The sequence below is a fragment of the Balaenoptera borealis genome, assembly GCF_965194805.1.
Source record: "Balaenoptera borealis genome assembly, chromosome: 6".
Lineage (NCBI taxonomy): Eukaryota > Metazoa > Chordata > Mammalia > Artiodactyla > Balaenopteridae > Balaenoptera > Balaenoptera borealis.
Window position 1 is genome coordinate 62,891,108 of NC_138863.1, and position 20,323 is coordinate 62,911,430.

The window sequence follows — 20,323 nt, forward strand, 5'->3', positions numbered from 1 at the left end:
TGCGCGGCGGCCGCGGACTCCCAAGGCCGGAGAAGTCTCGCCCTCAGTTCGAGGAGTTGGGGTTAAAATGGCAAGCGGGACATTGGAGGGTATTAGGTTAAATATTTATTTTTAAGTATTTCTGGACAGAACTTGTATTTCCAGCCCTTCCTTAGGCTGTCCATTCACATGAAGTGGTTGACTTTTTTTTCAGATTATACTTTTTAAAAAATTGTTTTAATTATCCGTAATAGTTCCCCGTTAAAAAAATGACAAGTAAAATTTTTTAAAAATGAAAAATTCATGGAATCTTAGAGTTGAGAAAACAGTAGAGCGTTTAAGAGCTGGAACTCTGAGGACTTCCCTGGCGGTCCAGTGGTTAAGACTCTGCGCTTCCACTGCAGGGGGCACCCGGTTGGATCCCTGGTCCAGGTAAGATCCCGCATGATGCGCAGCCCCGCCAAAAAAAAAAAAGAGCTGGAATTCTGAAGCCAGACTGCCTGCATTCAAATAACGGCTCTCCAGTTTACAGGCTGTGTGATCTTGGGCAAGTTACTCAACTTCTCTATCCCTCACATATAAAATGGGGCCATTGCTAAATATCTTATACCTCGTACAGTTGTCGTGAGCATTAAATGTGATACAACATATGTCCCTTGCTGGGAACTGTGCCTGGCATATAGGAAGAGGAGCAGCATATATTAATTTAAAACAAACAAAAAACGTCATTTTAAAAAACTGAAAGGCCATCTAGTGCAGAAGCCTGTTGGTCTGCTAGAGCCTTCTTCTTTTTTTGTAATGTTAGTTCCCCCACCAGGGATTGAATCCCGGGCCAACGGCAATGAAAGTGCGGAGTCTTAACCACTGAACAGCCAGGGAATTCCCAAGAGCCCTTTTCTATTAGTATACTTTTTGCACAATAATTTTAGTCACTTAAGGGAGTTTTTTCTTGTGGTGAGGCAATCTTTTATTTTCCCCTGAGTTTTCTTGAAAATTTAAAATTTTTATGGCATTGGTGAAATAGCCTGTTAAGTGATTTCAGAGTTTTTCGGCAGTCCCAAAACAGATCAAATGAATTTATTTGGAAAAAAATTCAGTTATAGGTTCAATCCAGACATTACATCAAGCCAATGAGAAAAAATTAATAGAGTTATGCTGAGGTAGTTTAAATTCAAATGAATCATGTTCTCTTTTATCCACTCAACAAATATTTATCTAGTCTCTACTTTGTACCAGACAAAATAAAAATTTAATTCACTTTTTGATCAAGTCAGTGAGAATATAGGTATTTAACATGGCAAATCATAGGCATGTCAGCGTATGCCCACTCAGCTGTTCAGCATACTATTTACTACATGCCTACTAATGTCCTGGTGTGGAGCTTGGCAGTGGGGATGAAAGGACCCACACTCTGCCTAGAGACAGTGACACCTAAACAAATGACCCTGCTCCTTTTATGCCCGCACAATGTCTGGGTAGAACTGCAGATACAATCTGTTACCAGAAACCACTTACTGCAAAACATTTAGTGTTCCCGTCAGGTCCCTGATCCTTTTCTTTCTCTTTCTTCTCTTTTTCTTTCTCTGTCTCTGCCTCTATCTCTGTCTCTGTCTCTGTCTCTCTTCTAGGAGCCAAGCTCCATGCAGCCACCACCCTTCAGGGAAAATGGATTCCTGGCTGCATACCAGGAAGGTTCTTTTTTCAGATGAAGCATCAAGAAGACTCTCTCTCATGCTGATGTCCATCTCTTTAATAACATAATTTTGTAGGATAATATACTAAAAGACCTTCTGTTTGAGTGTAGATTTAGTACAACTATTTTTGAGAGCAACTTGGTAATATCTGCTAAAGTTTATGATATGCATAGCTGATGGCCCCAAAGTCTACTCCTAAAAGTATATGCTAGGGAAATTTTTACATCTGTGCATAAGAAGACATGTTCAAGAATATTCATAGCAGCATAGTATATAAATGCAAAGAATTGGAAATCCATTAAATGTCCATCAAAAAAGAATGGGTAACTAAATTGTGGTGTAATTAAACCATGAAATAATAAACTATACAATGATGAAAACAAATAAACCAAAACTGCATGCATTAACACTGATGAAATTCACAAACATGATGCTGAGTAAAAAAAAAAAAAAAAAGTTTTAGAAGAAATATAAGTAGCACCCCTAGCCATCGTGGCAGTGAAAAATCCCCTTACATTTCTAAATACTAAGAGATGGTTATTGCTTTTTCCCTGCCCTTCCTCCAATATTGAGAACAATTAGTCTAGGATAATGGCATTATTCTAGCTTAGACATTTAGTTTGAAATACTTGTTAGCCATCCAGGTAGAGATGTCAAGTGGACAGTTGGTAAATGAGTTTGGAACTTAGGGGAGAAGTCAGGGTTGGAGATACAAATTTTGGAGTTATTAGCATATAGAAGACATTTAAAGCCATGGCATTAGATGAGCTCTACTAGAGAGAGTACAGACAGTGAAGATAAGAGGGCCCAAGACTGAACCCTCTAGAATTCCAACTTTTTGGATACTGGATAAAGGAAGAAAAGCATGTACAGGAACTAGAATAAGCACAGCCTGAGAGGTACTAGGAAAATATGGTGCCATAGAAGCTAAAAGGGGAGGATGTTTCAAGGAAGAAATAATCAACTGAGTAAATTCTTCTGAGAAGGGTTGCAGCCTGACCAATTTTGTCATTATGGCAGAGACTGTTACTTATCCCCCAGTATTGGCTCTCCCCTGCCTCTATAATAATAAGATCACCCCTGATTTTTAACCAAACACATGGCCAATCAGAGATTAAAACTGCATTTTTTCCAGCCTCCCTTACAGCTAAATAAGACCATGTCTGGTCAATGAGATGGAAAAGTGATATGTGCAATTTCTAGGTCGTTCTTAAAGAGAATGAGTTTGTTCTTTTCCCACTAGCTAGATGTGGATGTGGTCATGAGCAAAATTGGACCAAGAAAATGAAGGCAACACCATAGATATGGCAAAGCAGCAATAGAAGGGAGCCAAGTCCCTGACAGCCTAGAGTGTCATACCAGCCCTGATGGCCTCCTAGAATGGACTTACCATTAAACGAGATTTAAAAAAAAAAAAAAAAGCAATATTGCCAGATTTTTGGTCACAGTTAGGCAACAGATCTGTCACTAAGTGGCAGAATACTCAAATAAATCAAAGCTCCAGGCCGAGAGCACCACTCTGAGGCTGCTTGGCTTGTGCTAGACTTTTCTATTTTTGTGTGTGTGTAAGATGAATATCAGAGTGCCTAAAAGCCAGAAATCCAGTGTCTCCCTGAGCTTTGGGAATGGGTTGTAGGACTGGTTTTTTGTCTTCCTGCTAATAGATATTCAAATGTATGACAGAATCTTATCTGAGACCTGCCTTCACTGTAACAGATCACCTGAGCATGAGGTTCTTGGGGGGAAACCTAGAGCCCAATCCTATGTCTGACAACTGGAGGCCTCTAATATTCCCCCCAATTATATAATAATTGTGAGTAACCAAATTTTCTTGGGTCAATATGCCACATTTGACCCAGTGAACAGGTTGGTATATATGTAAATTATAAGCAGACCTTTTATAGGCGACAACACGTGGAAATTCATAAAACAGCACAGGTTCTGTACTAAGACTTTGTCTAAAATAAAATATTTGTGACACATAAAGGGAAAAGAAGGAGTCTTTGGGGGGGTAAACTTTAAAAAAAAAAACTTTAAAAATTGAATTATAACATACAAACAGTGAAGTGCATGAATTTTAAGTGTATGGCTTAATAAAGTTTCACAAATGAACACTACTTTGTAACCACCACCCAGACTGAGATAGAGAACATTTTCAGGACTCCAGAAAGTTCCCTCTTCCAGTTAATAGCCTCCTTAAAAGTAACCAGGAGAGATTAGCTTTGCCTGTTCTAGAAGGTCATGTAACTGGAATCATGTAGTAAATATATATGTGGTATATGTTTGTACCACAATTGACTTACCTATTCTTCTGCTGATGGACATTTGGCTGTTATGAATAAGCTTCTCTGAACACTCTTGTGCGTGTCTTTGGGTAGATATATTCTGTGTGAATGAAATGAAATACACTCATTTCTGTGAGGTGTATAGTTAAGAGTGAAATTACTGAGTCACAGGGCAGACATGTGTTTAGCTTTACTATGTACTGCCAAATAGCTTTCTAAAGTGGTCAGATCATTTTTCACTTGTACCAGCAATGTAACTGCTAAACATCCTAGACAACATCCTATCATTCTTTTTATTTTACTTTACTTTTTTGGCTGTGCCGCACAGCACGTGGGATCTTAATTCCCCGACCAGGGATTGAACCCGGGCCCTTGGCAATGAAAGCTCAGAGTCCTAACCACTGGACCACCAGGGAATTCCCCTTACATTCTTTTTACTTTTGACCATTCTAATGATGGTGTGGTGGTATCTCATTGTGCCTTTAATTTGCATTTCCTTGATGATTTCTGATATTGAGCACTTTTTATATGCTTACTTTCCATTTGGACATCCTCCTTTGTGAAGGGCCTATCAAGTGTTTTGTCCATTTTTAAAATTGATTTTTAGGAGTTCTTTACATAATCTAGATACAAATCCTATGTCAGATATATGTATTGTGAATATCCTCCCCTAGGCCATGGCTTGCTTTTTCACTCTCCTATCTTTGGATGATTATTGCTTTTTATATTTAAGAAATTATTGCCTACTCCAAAGTCATGACAATATTCTCCCCTGACTTCTTTTAGAAATTTATTGTATTATTTTCACGTTTAGTTCTGCCATTCATCTCAAGTTAATTTTGAAATATAGTATAAGGTACATGACCAAGTTCCTTTTTTTCTATATGGATAGAAAGTTAATAGCTCTAGCATCATTTATTGAGAAGATTGTTACCATGACTAGTTCTAGAATGGCTATCCAAATTTATCCAACCTTTTTAAAAAGTCAAGACGTAAAATAGCCACTTAAAAAATCCAGATAGTACATTCATGTTAATAGCAGCATTATTTACAATAGTTAAAACAAGGAAGCAACCCAAGTTTCCCCTCACTGATGAATGGATAAGCAAAATGTGTAATATACAGGCAACGGGATGGATTTCAATACATACAATGGAATTCACATTGAAAAGGAAGGAGGGACTTCCCTGGTGGTCCAGTGGTAAAGAATCCGTCCTGCAATGCAGGGGACACAGGTTCGATCCCTGGTCGGGGAACTAACAATGCAGGGGACACAGGTTCGATCCCTGGTCGGGGAACTAAGATCCCACATGCCACGGGGCAACTAAGCCTGTGCACCACAACTGCTGAGCTCGCACACCTCAACTAGAGAGTCCGCATGCTGCAAACTACAGAGCACACGTGCTAGGGAGCCTGCGCTCCACAACTAGAGAAGAGAAAACCCATGCGCCACAACTAGAGAGAAGCCCACGTGCTGCAGCGAACCCAAGTGCTGCAACGAAAGATCCTGCATGCTGCAACGAAGATCCCACATGCCGCAGCTAAGACCCCATGCAGCCAAAAAAAATAAACAAAATTTTTTTTTAATTAAAAAGAAAAGGGAAGGAAATTCTGCAATATGCTACAGCATGGACGAACCCTGAGGACATTATGCTAAGTGAAATAAACCAGTCACAAAAATACAAATACTATGTGATTCCACCTATATTATAAAAACAGAAAGTGTAAATGTGGTGGCCAGGGGCTGGAGGCAGGGGAGAATAGGGAGTTATTGTTTAATGGGTGTAGAATTTCAGTTTCACCACATGAAAAGAGCTATGGGGATGGATGGTGGTGATGGTTTCACAGCAGTGTGAATGTATGTAATACCACTGAACTGTACATAATTAGCTGGAATTATTCTATTTAAAAAGATTACCACGTTCATGTTTTAGTTTCCTTGACGTACAGCTCATATAGGAAAGGCAGGATATATGCTTGATTTTTTTCTTCTCTTCAACAATTTTCAGAATAATGAGTTGGTTTCTTAATATTCTTCAAGAGTAACCAATTAGGGCTGCAAGTTTTGAGATTAGGTTCCCCAAAGCAAGTCCTACAATGCTGAAGATGGCACTAAATGGCATCATCTGAGAAGGTAATTGGCCCCTGACCCTACCCAACTGATAAATTCCACTAGGTAGACATGAACCACTCAGCCAACGGAGTAGGGAGGGCAGCAGACAATTTCTCACACACTATCCAACAATTAATTGACTTTTTGAAAAACTGCCAAAAATAATCCTCACTAATAGACAATAGATTTCAAGTGGTAACTCTTCTGGGAAACCCAAAATTTTTAAAACAGCCAAGAAGATAGAAATCCAAGGTTTTAGTAACCTGCAGTGAAAAGTAAGGCAACACTGGAAATAGTCAGGGGGCAAATCAGGGAATTTGGGGCGGCAATGGCCAGAACCTCAGAATGAAAAATTGGAATCAGTGTTTTGGGGCAAATTTTTTTTAATTGGGAGAAATAAAAGTTCAAGATTTTATGGTTATAGGGGATGCTAAATAGTAGTTTGGTAGAATTCCCTCTGTAAAGTACCTAACTCAGAATGAGGAGAGAACTGCAGCCCTCATTTACCTACTAGAGGCTACTGATATCTACAAAAGAACCTAATAATTGAGAAAGGTCAAACCAGCTTAGATCAGTTTTCACAAGACCTCCAGTAAAATGAGGAAAAAGAAGTGTTTATGGAATTTGGCAACATTAAAGTCATAGGTGACTTGATAACAGTTTCAGTGATGTGATAGGTATGGAAGTCCTGGAGTGGGTTGTAACAGTGAATAGCAGGTGAGGATTTGGAAACAGAGAAGTACTGACAATTATTTTAAGAAGATTTGCTATGAAGGGGAACAAAGGGCTGCTAGGAGGAGATCTAGAGTCTATCAATCATAATAATAGAGGGAGAAATTGGTGATCCATGAGAGAACAATTATAAGAGTGATGTCCTCGAGAAAGCAAGAAAAGACAGGATCCAGAATATGAAGGGACTGGCCTTCAATAGAGCAATGGTGCTTGTCTTGTACCAAGTGGGAAGACAGAAGATATTGATAAAGATACTGGAAGAGTTGGTGGTTAGAGGAATAGAGTCCCTGTTTAGTTGCTAAGTTTTTTCAGTAAAGCATATGGTAGGTCATTATGTGATAGTAAGGGAGGGTTGAAATTTTTAGGATTAAAAAAAAAAAAAGAAAATGTAATATAGTTGACTCAGACAGTGAAATACTGACTTTACTAGGAAAACCTTTTGAGATTATGGAACAGATACTGAGTGCTTATTTGAACTCTGTGGTCATAAATTTAAGGCACTGGTTCAGTGTTCAGCTACTCTGCTGCAGGCCCAGAGAATATCTGGAGTTATACCCAGAAGGGCAGGTAAGTGTATAAGAGCTAGAGTTGCTTTTCATAATGATGGATCAAGGAATCAAAGATAGACAAGGGGAGGAAGAAGACAGGACAAACATAATGGACAGTTTAAAAAAAGAAGTAGTGGGGTCAGTGGACTGGAGAACCCAGGGTGTTGGATAGGAAACTATTTGGATAAAAATGATAAGAGTAGGGAATTCCCTGGCGGTCCAGTGGTTATGACTCAGAACTTTTACTGCCGAGGGCGAGGGTTCGATTCCTGGTCTGGGAACTAAGATCCTACAAGCTGCGCGGCACAGCCGAAAAAAAAAGTCAAGTCTTCAGTGAATGAGGGGGAGTGACTGGGAGATGGGAGATCATTCAATTGTAGAAACAAGGAGCTGGAACTTTTGAAGAAAGAGGAAGAATAGTTCGAGTGAAATGGGAAGCAAAGAGAAAAAACAAGCATGCTTCATTCAAGCCTGGAATTATATAGGCTATGAGAGAAATACTTACTTCACTTGAAAAGGCTATAGAGGAGCCAGTGTCCTCAGATCAACAGGTCATGCACAGTAAGGTCAAGGAGTCAGAAGCAGCATTGATGAGGGAGGTTAAGGTTAGGGGGCAGAGTGTTTACCACACATCTGGAACTCCAGGGTTCTAGAAGGCACGTAGAAAGGTTTCGGAGGGCCTGGAAGCGTGGGGGGTTTGGTCAGATTGGGAGCTGTGCTAGCAGAATGAGCGTGACCATACAGAGGAGGTGACCAGGGAGGCTTGGGCTTCCAGTGACTGTAGAAAAGAGGGAGGTGGGGTACAAGGGGATTGCTGGCTGGGTGGGAGAACAAGTCAAGTCAGTCATTTTCAGGTCTTAGTCCAGACGTTAGTTCTTCTATGCTGCCACAGTGCCCCACACTTCCCCAATTGGGGCACTTCTTCCTGTTTCTGTATATGAATTAAGATTCTAAGTCCAAGTTCGATCCTTTGTACCTTATCAGAACCAACACGTACGTGCTTCCTCATCTATTAAAGGACACTATATCATATGCTAGGACAAACACATTAGGGTTCACTCGGTATAAACCCCTGAGCTTTCCTAGCTTGATGATACTTGTTCCCATGGGAGGGGTGCACACTATCTCCCCACTCTCCTAACCCTGGAAACCGAGACTCTGGTCCTCATCTCTGTGAGACCTCTCATACCATATCCAGGCCATGGGGACAGCTTAGGTTGCTGCCTGGGAAAGAGAGAACCCACCTGCACAAGGTGACCAATGAGCCACTGCAGGCCCCAGGGCAAGGTTAAGTACAGTGGCCTTCTGCCCCGACTCCAAAGAAATATTGGAATCAGAGGTAGAAGTGTGTGGTATTGTGGTATACTCATACAGGTCTAGTTTAGATAGATTAAATAATTCCGTACTGGATAATCTTATGTTTTAAAATTCTATTAAAAATAAGGGGCTTCCCTGGTGGCACAGTGGTTGAGAATCTGCCTGCCAATGCAGGGGACACGGGTTCAAGCCCTGGTCTGGGAAGATCCTACATGCCGCGGAGCAGCTGGGCCCGTGAGCCACAATTACTGAGCCTGCGCGTCTGGAGCCTGTGCTCCGCAACAAGAGAGGCCGTGATAGTGAGAGGCCCGCGCACCGCGATGAAGAGTGGCCCCCGCTTGCCGCAACTAGAGAAAGCCCTCGCACAGAAACGAAGACCCAACACAGCCATAAAAATAAATAAATAAATAAATTAATTAAAAACAAGTAATGGCTACCATTTATTAAAAAAAAAAAAGTAATTTGAGAAGGTAGGTTTACACACTATTACATTCAATAGAGTGAATGACCCATGGTTCATCACAGGTCTCAGCCCCCATAGCTTCGACATGGCTTTCAATGGTAAAGGTTTTTATACTTTTTGTCTCCCTCACTGGAAAGTGAGCTCTTTCAGGGCATGAGCCTATTCCTCTAGCTTCTCTTAAAATAATACTCACTGTGCATAAATTGTCATCTTTTATTAAATACGTTTACTGTAAAAACAGAGCTGGATGATATAATGTAAGCTGAAAACTGGACCATGGAATCTGGTCTGGGTTCAGGGAATGGAGAGAATAAATACTTAGCCTCCACTCAAGTTGATATTACCTTGGTTTTGTTCTGGATAAGCTAACAAGCAGAGTGAAGGTTATAAACAGGATATACATGCCGGAGGGTGAATGTGGCTCCCCATAGCCTCCCTTGAATCTTTCAGAGTGCACCCAAAGTTTGCCTTTCTTAGCAATTCTGTAGGGTGGGCTATCCCTCAAGTCAAAGCCTCAGGAACAACTTAGGCTACCATAGAAGGTGATTATTCTGAGACTCAGCGAGCCATGCCAACCAGGCCCGTCAGGTTCTGGGCCTTGAAATTCTTGTGATGCCCACAGTCAGGCAGTCTCCCATTTTCTCTGAGTACGAGGCAGGGCCTGGGAGTTCTCCATTTCATCCTCTTGAGTTTTTCGTGAGCAGGCCTTTTGAAAAACAATGAGAAACCCTTATATCAAATTGAACCCAAGTATCATCAGGCAGTGTAAAAGAATTATGGTTGCTATTGCTTAGTTTAACATTAATTATTAATTCCACAAATATACATGGTGTGCCTACCATGTGTTTGGGCCTGAAGATACAAAAGTAAATAAAACAGGCTCTGCCTCCTGCCTCAGGAAAGCTCGGAGTCTTGTTAAATTCATCAAGCTTTTCTCTAATGACCATTTTTTTACTGAGGGTGGACAGGATAAAAACAGGATACACTGCTTTGAAACTTTTTAAAAAGTTTATTATCATTAATTCCAGGTTGTTTAATAAGGCTTTGATCTCTTTTGGTTTTCCCCTATCCCTCTGTCCTGTGCTGTTTCCCTTAAAATAATACTCAGTGCAAGTACACGGTCTGTTTTGATTAAATGGATATGTTTACTCTAAAAACAGAGCTAAGAGTTACCAACTTGAAGGATTCTTCCTCCTTTGACTCTGGATAAAACAAACTTTGGGAGACGCACAGGAAGATTCAGAGGTTTGTTCTGGTTCTGAGAGTCAGACAGCTAGAAAGGACCACAGATAAAAATAGAACTTCAACATTTTAGGATTTCAGGAGTTCATTGTGGGAGATCAAGTGCAGACATGTGAGTCGGCCAGTATAGGCTTTGTACAATCCTTTTTTTTTTTAAATTAATTAATTAATTAATTTTTTGCCGCCACACACAGCTTGCGGGATCTCAGTTTCCTGACCAGGGATCGAAACTGTGACTCCTGCAGTGGAAGCGCAGAGTCCTAACCACTGGACCACCAGGGAATTCCCAGCTTTGTACATTTTTTTAAAATATTTATTTATTTATTTGGCTACACTGGCTCTTAGTTGCAGCACGAGGGATCTTCGTTGCCACGTGCGGGATCTTTAGTTGTGGCATGTGATCTAGTTCCCTGTCCAGGGATTAAACCTGGGCCCCCTGCATTGGGAGCTCGGAGTTTTAGCCACTGGACAACCAGGGAAGTCCCGAAGCTTTGTACAATCTTAACTTTCAGATTCATCTGAAGAAAATGAACTTGTTTTCATGAAAATTCACCCTTTGTATTTCTTATGAATTTACTGCTTCATGCGTGCATGTACTTATTCATATAATTGTTCCTGGTTTTTGGAGATGTAAAATATTCTAAAAGAAGTAACTAAGCCTACGAAAAATCCTTTTACATAATAAGTATACAGAAGATCTCACAGTTTACATGCCTCAGGGCCTTTGCACTTGCTGTTTCCAAAGTCCTAATCCTTCTTCTTTCACGCCTGAGCACAAATGTCATCTTATCAGAGAGGCCTTTGCTGACCACCCTATATAAATAGTACGTCTCTCACAATTATACCACTCCATCTTCTTCATCCTGATTTAATTTTTTCATAACATTTATCACCACTATCTTTTTTTTCCAGTTTTATTGAGATATAATTGACATACAGCACTGTAAGTTTAAGGTGTACAGCATAATGATTTGACTTACATATATAATGAAATGATTACCACAATATGTTCAATTAATATCCATCATCTCATATAGATACAGAATAAAAGAAAAACAAAAAAAAGTTTTTTTCCTTGTGATGAGACCTCTTTGGATTTACTCTCTTAACTTTCTTATATATCATACATCACTGTCAACTATAGTCATCATGTTGTACATTACATCCTTAGTACTTAATTTTGTAACTAGAAGTTTGTACCTTTTAACCACCTTCATCCAGTTCCTCCTCCCATCACTCCCTGCAAATGGTAACCACAAATCTGATCTCCTTTTCTATGAAAAATTTTTTTTTACATATAAATGAGATCATACAGTATCTGTCTTTCTCTGTCTGACTTGTTTCACTTAGCATAATGCCCTCAAGGTCCATCCATGTTGTTGCAAAATGGCAGGATTTCCTGGTTTGTTTGTTTTTTTTTACAGCTGAATAATATTCCATCTTATACATATAAACTTTTATATATATAACTTCTTTATCCATTCATACATCAATGGACACTTACCATTCCTTCCATGTCTTGGCTATTGTAAATAATGCTGCTATGAACATGGGGGTGCAGATATCTCTTTGACATAGTGTTTTTGTTTCCTTCTGATATATTCCCAGAAGTGGGATTGCTAGATCTCATTTTAAATTTTTTGAGAAATCTCCAAAAAATTACTACTGTATTCTATGGTGGTTGTACCAATTTACAATCTTATCAGCAGTACACAAGGGTTCCCTTTTCTCCACATCCTCACTAATATTTATCTCGTCTTTTTTTTTCCCCCCTAGCAAAGGCTCCAACACCATGGGCACCCCAAGCCTTTTGTCCTTCTAAATTTTATAATTTATTTATTTATTTTTGGCTGTGCCACACGGCCTGCGGGATCTTAGTCCCCTGAGCAGGGATTGAACCCAGGCCCCCTGCAATGGAAGCACAGAGTCCCAACCACTGGACCGCTAGCGAATTCCCTTCTCCTTCTCATATATGTTGCTTCATTGGTCTTTGGAGTCTCATGTCACAAAACAACAAAATGAGCACAAGGCAAATAGGGTTGGACCAGGAGCACACCTAGAACATTCTACAACCCTCAGCAATTCCCAGCCTTCCCTGGGGCATCATGGTAAATCTGACTCTGCATTTTACATATTGGCTTGATTACTTATTGTCAGTCCGCCTCAATAGAATGTCGTAAGCTTTCTGAGAGCAGCAACAGTGTCTTCTGTTTACTGCTTTATGACCAGTGTCCAAACACAGTCCTTGGCACAGAGGGGCATAATATATGTTTTTAATAAATTTTATCCACCACCCACAAATTACCTTGGGAAAAATAATACTTCTTCTCCCACTTTAGTCACTCTGTCCTCTTAGCTCTGCTTTATTTTCTTTTAGCACATGGCTTTTTAAAAATTATCTGCTTGTTTACTTGTTTATTGTCTGTGTGCCCTGTTAGGGGAGCTCTACTAAGAACAGGGACAGTGTCTTGCTCGCCTCTATCTTCCCAGAGTTTAGAGCAAGGCTTGGCACAGAGGAGGCTCTCAATAAGTAGTTCCTGAATAAATGAAAATAAACGGATAAATAACTTTTCATGATGAAACTTGCCAGATAGGACAACTCTTCATGTACCTATGTTTTTATTCTATTTACTTGAAAATTTCATTTAGGTTCTCAATTACATGTTGATTTATTCAAAGGTAAATTAAGTTTTTTTAAAAAGTCAAATTGTAACAATTGCCTCAGTTTACATGACTAAATAAGTACAACTGCATTCTGATTGGCTGAATGATTGAGTGATTGATTTAAACCCATCTTCTAAACAAGTAAGATTTGAAAGATGAATAGGTACTTAATACTACTTTGTGATGTGTGATTTCTGCTTTGAATTTGCACTCACCCATTATTTCTGTGACTTTAAGAAGCAACAAATATAAAATGTACCTCGCTACTGAGTCCCTTTCCCCTGAGGGAAAGTAAGTAAATAAAGTCACCAGTTTCTTGTACATCCTTCCTGAAGTATTCTATGAATGCACTAGTAAACATTTGTGTATTTTTCCTTTTCTTACACAATTAATAACATATTATACTATAGTTCTGTACCTTGTTTTTGTTTTGCAGCTTTTTTTTTTTTTTACTTTATATTGGAGCTTGCTCAAGTATTATGGCTGTATAATACTCCATTGTGCAGTGTGTCTTAATTTATTTAAATAATTCTACAGAGACATTTAGATTGTTCTCAATCTTTTCCTGTTCCAAACAATCCTGCAATGAATAACTTTATACACATGTCATTTCACACATACGTAAATACATCTGTAGGATAAATTCCTAGATGCATCTTTAGCTCTTAGAGCAATAAATAACACTTCTCATCCTCACCCAGCTTCTGAGCCAATTGGGAAATAAGACAAAAGAATTAGGCAGATAGTTGATCAAAAGTATGACCTGTATCACTGATAAAAGCTGATGCTGAAGAATGTGACTTACATTTGCATATAAGAGGGCTTCCTAATTCTAAATCTCTCTCCATTTAATCATAGGCAATGTTGGTCAACTATAGGCCTCTCAGTGCAGGTGTCGGGAAGAGAAGGGGCTGAGTGGAGCCTTCCCAGTTTATTCTTTACAAATGTAATAATTAGAAAAGTCATCTTCGGTGCAGCCACTATGGAAAACAGTATGGAGATTCCTCAAAAAATTAAAAACAGAACTACCATATGACTTAGCAATTCTACTCCTGGGTATTTATCAGAAGAAAATGAAAATGCTAATTAGAAAAGACATAAGCACCCCTATGTTCATAGCAGCATTATTTACAATAGCCAAGATACGGAAGCAACCTAAATGCCCATCAATAGATGAGTGGATAAAGAAGATGTGGTGCATATTAAAATAATGGAATATTACTCAGCCATAAAAAGAATGAAATCTTGCCATTTGCAGCAACATGGATGGACCTAGAGGGCATTATGCTAAGTGAGATAAGTCAGGGAAAGACAAATACTGTATGATTTCACTTATATGTGGAATCTAAGAAACAAATGAATAATAGATCAATGGAACAGGATAGAAAGCCCAGAAATAAACCCACACACTTATGGGCAATTAATCTACAACTAAGCAGGCAAGAATATACAAAAGGAGAAAAGACAGTCTCTTCAGTAAGTGGTGCTGGGAAACCTGGACAGCTACATGGAAAAGAATGAAATTAGAACATTTTCTCACACCATACACAAAAATAAACTCAAAATGGATTAAAGAACTAAATGTAAGACCAGATGCTATAAAACTTCTAGAGGAAAACACAGGCAGAACACTCTTTGACATAAATTGTGGCAATATTTTTTTGGATCTGTCTCCTAAAGTAATGGAAATAAAAGCAAAAATAAACAAACGGGACCTTATTAAACCTGAAAGCTTTTGCACAGCAAAGGAAACCATAAACAAAACGAAAACACAACCTATGGATTGAGAGGAAATATTTGCAAACGATGCTACTGACAAGGGATTAATTTCCAAAATATACAAACAGCTCATACAGCTTAATATCAAACAAACAAACAACCTAGTCAAAAAATGGGCAGAAGACCTAAATGGACAGTTCTCCAAAGAAGACATACAGATGGCCAACAGGCATATGAAAAAATGCTCAATATTGCTAATTATTAGAGAAATGCAAATCAAAACTACAATCAGGTATCACCTCACACCAGTTAGAATGGCCATCATTAAAACGTCTACAAATAATAAATGCTGGCGAGGGTGTGGAGGAAAAGGAATCCTCCTACACTGTTGGTGAGAATGTAAACTGGTGCAGCCACTATGGAGAACAGTATGGGGGTTCCTTAAAAAACTAAAAAGAGAGTTACCATATGATCCAACAATCTGATCCTCAGGTTTTTAACCTTGCTTCTTTACTTTGAAATATAGCACACCAGATTTTTAATATATGCCCATGACTCCCGGGCATATATCTAGAGGAAACACGAATTCGAAAAGATACATGCACCCCAATGTTCATAGCAGCACTATTTACAATAGCCAAGACATGGAAGCAGCCTAAATGCCCATCAGCAGATGACTAGATAAAGAAGATGTGGTATATATACAATGAAGTATTACTCAGCCATAAAAAAGAATGAAATAATGCCATTTGCAGTAACATGGATGGACCTAGAGACAATCATATTAAGTGAAGTAAGTCAGACAGAGAAAGACAAATAGCATGATATCACTTATATGTGGAATCTTAAGAAATGATGCAAATGAACTTATTTATAAAACAGAAGTAGACTCATAGACAGGGAAAACAAACTTATGGTTACTAAAGGGGATAGAAGTGGGGAGGGATAAATTAGGAGTTTGGGATTAACAGATACACACTACTACATATAAAGTAGGTAAACAATAAGGACCTACTGTATAGCACAGGGAACTATACGCAATATGTTGTAATAACTTATAATGGAAAAGAATCTGAAAAAGAACATAAAACTGAATCAGTTTGCTGTACACTTGAAACTAACACATTGTAAATTAATTACACTTCAACTAAAAAAAGGTAAAAGAAGTATTTGTACTTGTAATTTTGATACATTTTTCCCGGTTGCCCTGAGAAATGTACCAATTTAAACTCCTTCCATACACCTGAAACTAACACAACATTGTAAATCAACTATACTCCAATAAAAAAAAAAAACTCCTTCCATATGAGCATGAATATAGACCCAGACACATAATGAAAATGTAATATAAGATAAAGGTTTTCCGATGATCTGTTTTTCTATTCACGTCTCAGTACCTCAGGTTTTTAACCTTGCTTCTTTATTTTGAAATATAACACACCAGATTTTTAATTATAGTGGCTTTATAGCATTTTAGTATCTGACAGAGACTGTTAATGGTCCCAGTATCTGTTAACCCCTTCTCCCTGTTTCTAACAAGACTCTGAGCTTTTACCTGAGCGTGTGGCTATCCATTTTTGTGTGGGTCTGCAACAGCACACATGCATACTATTGGAAAGACTTGGACTTTAAATAAGTTGGAGAGACATCACAAGGAACTGCACAGAGGAGTGACATGATCACAGTGTCTTGTAGACTATATTGTTTCTGTAGTCAGCAGGGATTTATCTGCTCATCAGCAAAGGCATTTCTCAAACAGAAATGAGTGCAAACTATCCTCCAAGACCAGAACTAAAGCTGCTCTACAAGTTGAGGAGAACAGGACACTGGAGAACTAAGTGGGTGGCTCTCCTTTCCCTTCACTTAAATTATTCTAAATGTTTAGTTTTTAAAGAAAGGAAAGGGGAAAGAAAAGGGAAGGAGCCTGATGAGAGTTTCTGATCCTAGATTTATGAGACGGGATGCTGTGCTACTTCCACAGATGTTTTGTTACCTTTTCGCAGTTGTTTTCTCATAAAACTTTGAGTTTCCTCATTGAAAAAAGATTTCAAAGCTTCAGCTCATTCACTGCAGTGGCCAAGAACATCTTTATTTATAACTTACGGAGTAAAAACACAGGTTCACAGAAGATGGACGTCATTATGGAAAGAAGCCCAGTTAGAACTACTTTTCAAAATATTACAGGTGCGCAGATGAAAAACACAAATAGGAAATACAAAGCCACTAAACGCACTGGAAGACTGAACTTGTGTCCAGCCAAGAGGATAATGATAATTTATATTGGGCACGATTTTGGTTTAAACTTTCTAACAATTTCGTGAACCGAGTGTGTGCTGTGATTTTGGTGGGGCTGAGGGAATGCATGGACACAGTGGGGCTTCTGAACTGTGGGCAATTCCTGCCCCAAACCTTTTTAGAGAACTTTTTTCTTGATTAAGAGACAAAGGTTATGGACTCCATCACATTGCCTTCCTAACTTCTTTTAAAAGCAAAGATAAAAAAGACCATAAATACATTGTTAAACCAATAACTTTGGGTTTCCATTCCTACTTAACAACACTGGAAAATAATTGTATGTGTCTTTTGTGTTCATTGGACCTGCTATTAGGCCAACAAGGGGGAAATGTTATCTGAAAAAGTCTTCTTATAAGCTCTTGGTTGAGCCTCCAAAAATAAACGCCTTTTGCTAGAAACTGGAGGATGGAAAAGCAGAAAGAAACTCTTAACAAGGATGGAATTTCAAAGACTTTCAAAAATTATGAAGAACAAAATGCTCTATAACTTTACTTTTTATGTATGTTTAGAGTTCCTGGCTGGGATTCCTTACCATTCTTTCCTTCTGTCTGATGTAAAGTCTCAGGTGGTAGTTAGCCAGTTTCAACCTCACCTTCCCATCTACTTTCTATTTGGAATTTTGAAGAAGTCCAAAATTATTGAAAATTCATACCCAAACTGCTTGTTGGTATTGTTATTCTGAGAACAGTGTGTGTGTGTGTGTGTGTGTGTGTGTGTGTGTGTGTGTGTGTGTGTGTGTTAGGGGGAGATAGACAGACAGACAGAGAGGGAGAGAGAGGAAAAGAGAGAAAAATGGAGAGAGAGATGTGGAATAAAACAAATGAGTTACATAGTGATTTTTAAATTTTATTTTCCCAGGTAACTTTGAGAACCAGAATACTTTGTGCGAAAAGGGGCTACAGATACTGGGATAGAAGAGATTAGGTGAATACCCTGTGGTGCTTTTACCACTTCCTGACGATGCTAGGAACTTAGAAAAATTTAACTCTAATTATCCCTGTCTTTAGTATTTTTATTGTTATGTATTTTAATTTTATGCCTAGAAACAAGAAACAATCTAGTAGCACTAAGCATCCCTAGCGTCCTATGGTCTTGAAATACCATTTTTCCCTAAAAGAAATCAGGGCTGCTTGGAGAAATGGCTGATTCCAGGTTTGAGGCGGGAAATGCACAAGATGAGCCAGGAGTATCTGGTCATACCAGACAGCAAAGAAGCTATCAAAAACTACTGGAGCTGTGCCAAAAGGGAACAACTCTGGGAAGCACTCTGCAGAGCCTTTCACTGGCTCAAGATGATAAACGGAGCATCAGTAAGAGTAACAGCAATGGGCTGAAAGACGCCAAGTACATTTAAATCCATGAGTTCAAAACAATTTAAAAGAAACAATAGGGACTTCCCTGGTGGCGCAGTGGTTAAGAATCCACCTGCCAATGCAGGGGACACGGGTTCGAGCCCTGGTCTGGGAAGATCCCACATGTCTTGGAGCAACTAAGCCCGTGCGCCACAACTACTGAGCCTGCGCTCTAGAGCCCGCGAGCCACAACTGCTGAGCCCATGAGCCACAACTACTGAAGCCTGTGCACCTAGAGCCCGTGCTCCGCAACAAGAGAAGCCACTGCAGTGAGAAGCCCGCGCACCGCAATGAAGAGTAGCCCTCGCTCGTCGCAACTAGAGAAAGCCCGTGCGCAGCAACGAAGACCCAACGCAGCCAAAAATAGTCAAAAAAAATAAAAAACAATAAATCTAATAAATCACCTTTGAAGGATGCTAACAACTATTCATTTTGCAAACTGGTACATAAAGTTAGGAATCAAGCACTTCTTCTACCTTTCCTATACAAACTATACCTCTGGGTAAACAACCAGTAAGTGAAGGAAGGTTTTTCTTTATAGAAGTATTTCAACAAATACACCAAGAAGAGAGAGCATTGGAAATCACCATTTTGCAATCCCTAATGAATTAAGGATCTGGGTATTGAGCATCTATGGCTGCCAACATCAGAAAGAGACAATTATGTCTTTTGATGAATAACACACCACCACCTGTGCACCTGTGAAGTAATTTTGACCAAAAAAAAAAAAAAAAAAAATCAAACCTGAATCTGATTAAGCTTCTGGATCTAACTACCAACTTATAGGAAACACAGGGGACAGAGGAACGTGCTAAACTACACAATAGGAACACAATCAGTAAAATCTCAACTCTGGGAAAGCAGAATGAATGATCTAGCTTCTTCAACAATTAAATAGCAAGGAGTTAAAAAAAGAAAAGATGGATGGGGAACTTACAGATTAAGAGACCTAAAAATTTTTTCTATGCATATGAAAATAAAGGCTAATGTGCCTTTAAGCAAGTACCCTAGATATTGATCCTATTTCAGTTGTAGCTAAAAACTAAAAATAAGACTTGTGAGAAACAGCAACTTTCAAAATTTGGATTCTTGGAGTCCTCTTAATTAAGTCATACTTAAAATCATCTCCACAACTTTAATTATTTTGTAAAATAGTGTTTGCCCTCCCAAAGCAATGGCCTGCATTTAATTACAGTAAAATATTTTTCATTCATACAACAGTGATTTGGAACTTGGAATAATTCTGACCGAAATGTTTACCTTTCTTAATTCTTTCTTGTGTGCATATATCAAGAACAAAAAAAGAATTTTATAGAAAATAGGAGCTGGAAATTAAATGCCTGAGATCACAAACTATTTTCAAGATCCTTAAGAATAAGATGGGATCCATGACCTCAAAATTAGCCAAGAGACATAACATGCACATATAAATGTTAAATTCTTTAAATGTGACAATGGGAGTTTTACTGTGGCTGAAACAGGAAAGAATTTCCAGAGGCTGGACTTTTTTTTTTTTTTAATTTTATTTTAATTTTTTAAAATTTATTTATTTTTGGCTGCGTTGGGTGTTCGTTGCTGCCATGGGCTTTCTCTAGTTGCGGCAAGTGGGGGCTACTCTTTGTTGTGGTGTGCGGGCTTCTCATTGCAGTGGCTTCCCTTGTTGCGGAGCACGGGATCTTGGCGCACGGGCTTCAGTAGCTGTGGCTCGTGGGCTCTAGAGTGCAGGTTCAGTCGTTGTGGTGCACGAGTTTAGTTGCTCCGCGGCATGTGGGATCTTCCCAGACCAGGGATCGAACCCATGTCCCCTGCATTGGCAGGCAGATTCTTAACCACTGCGCCACCAGGGAAGCAGAGGCTGGACTTTTATAGGACCTAGATAAGCTGAAAGGAGGCAAAAGTGATTGCAATTGTTCTCATCCA

At 39.0% G+C, this 20,323-nt stretch overlaps 1 protein-coding gene and 1 long non-coding RNA gene across 4 annotated transcripts in view; one reads left to right on the forward strand and one right to left on the reverse strand.

Annotated features, from left to right (window-relative positions):
• The first annotated feature begins 24 nt into the window (after window positions 1-24).
• LOC309630667 overlaps window positions 25-20,323 on the forward strand; it is a 31,341-nt gene continuing 11,042 nt past the window's right edge. Inside the window, exon 1 of one of the 2 annotated variants that reach the window (XR_014245872.1) lies at window positions 25-411. This is a non-coding gene — a long non-coding RNA (uncharacterized lncRNA). The remainder of the gene's footprint in view (window positions 412-20,323) is intronic. The other variant, XR_014245873.1, reaches the window with a different exon arrangement.
• The window catches only part of LOC309630655 (kelch-like protein 23), a 60,204-nt gene continuing 40,798 nt past the window's right edge, over window positions 918-20,323 (reverse strand). Inside the window, exon 4 of one of the 2 annotated variants that reach the window (XM_082396110.1) lies at window positions 918-9,837. In XM_082396110.1, the coding sequence (XP_082252236.1) occupies window positions 9,809-9,837 (29 nt within the window). In that variant the 3' untranslated portion in view covers window positions 918-9,808. Of the gene's footprint in view, window positions 9,838-12,487; window positions 20,285-20,323 lie in introns of those variants that run through there. The other variant, XM_082396109.1, reaches the window with a different exon arrangement.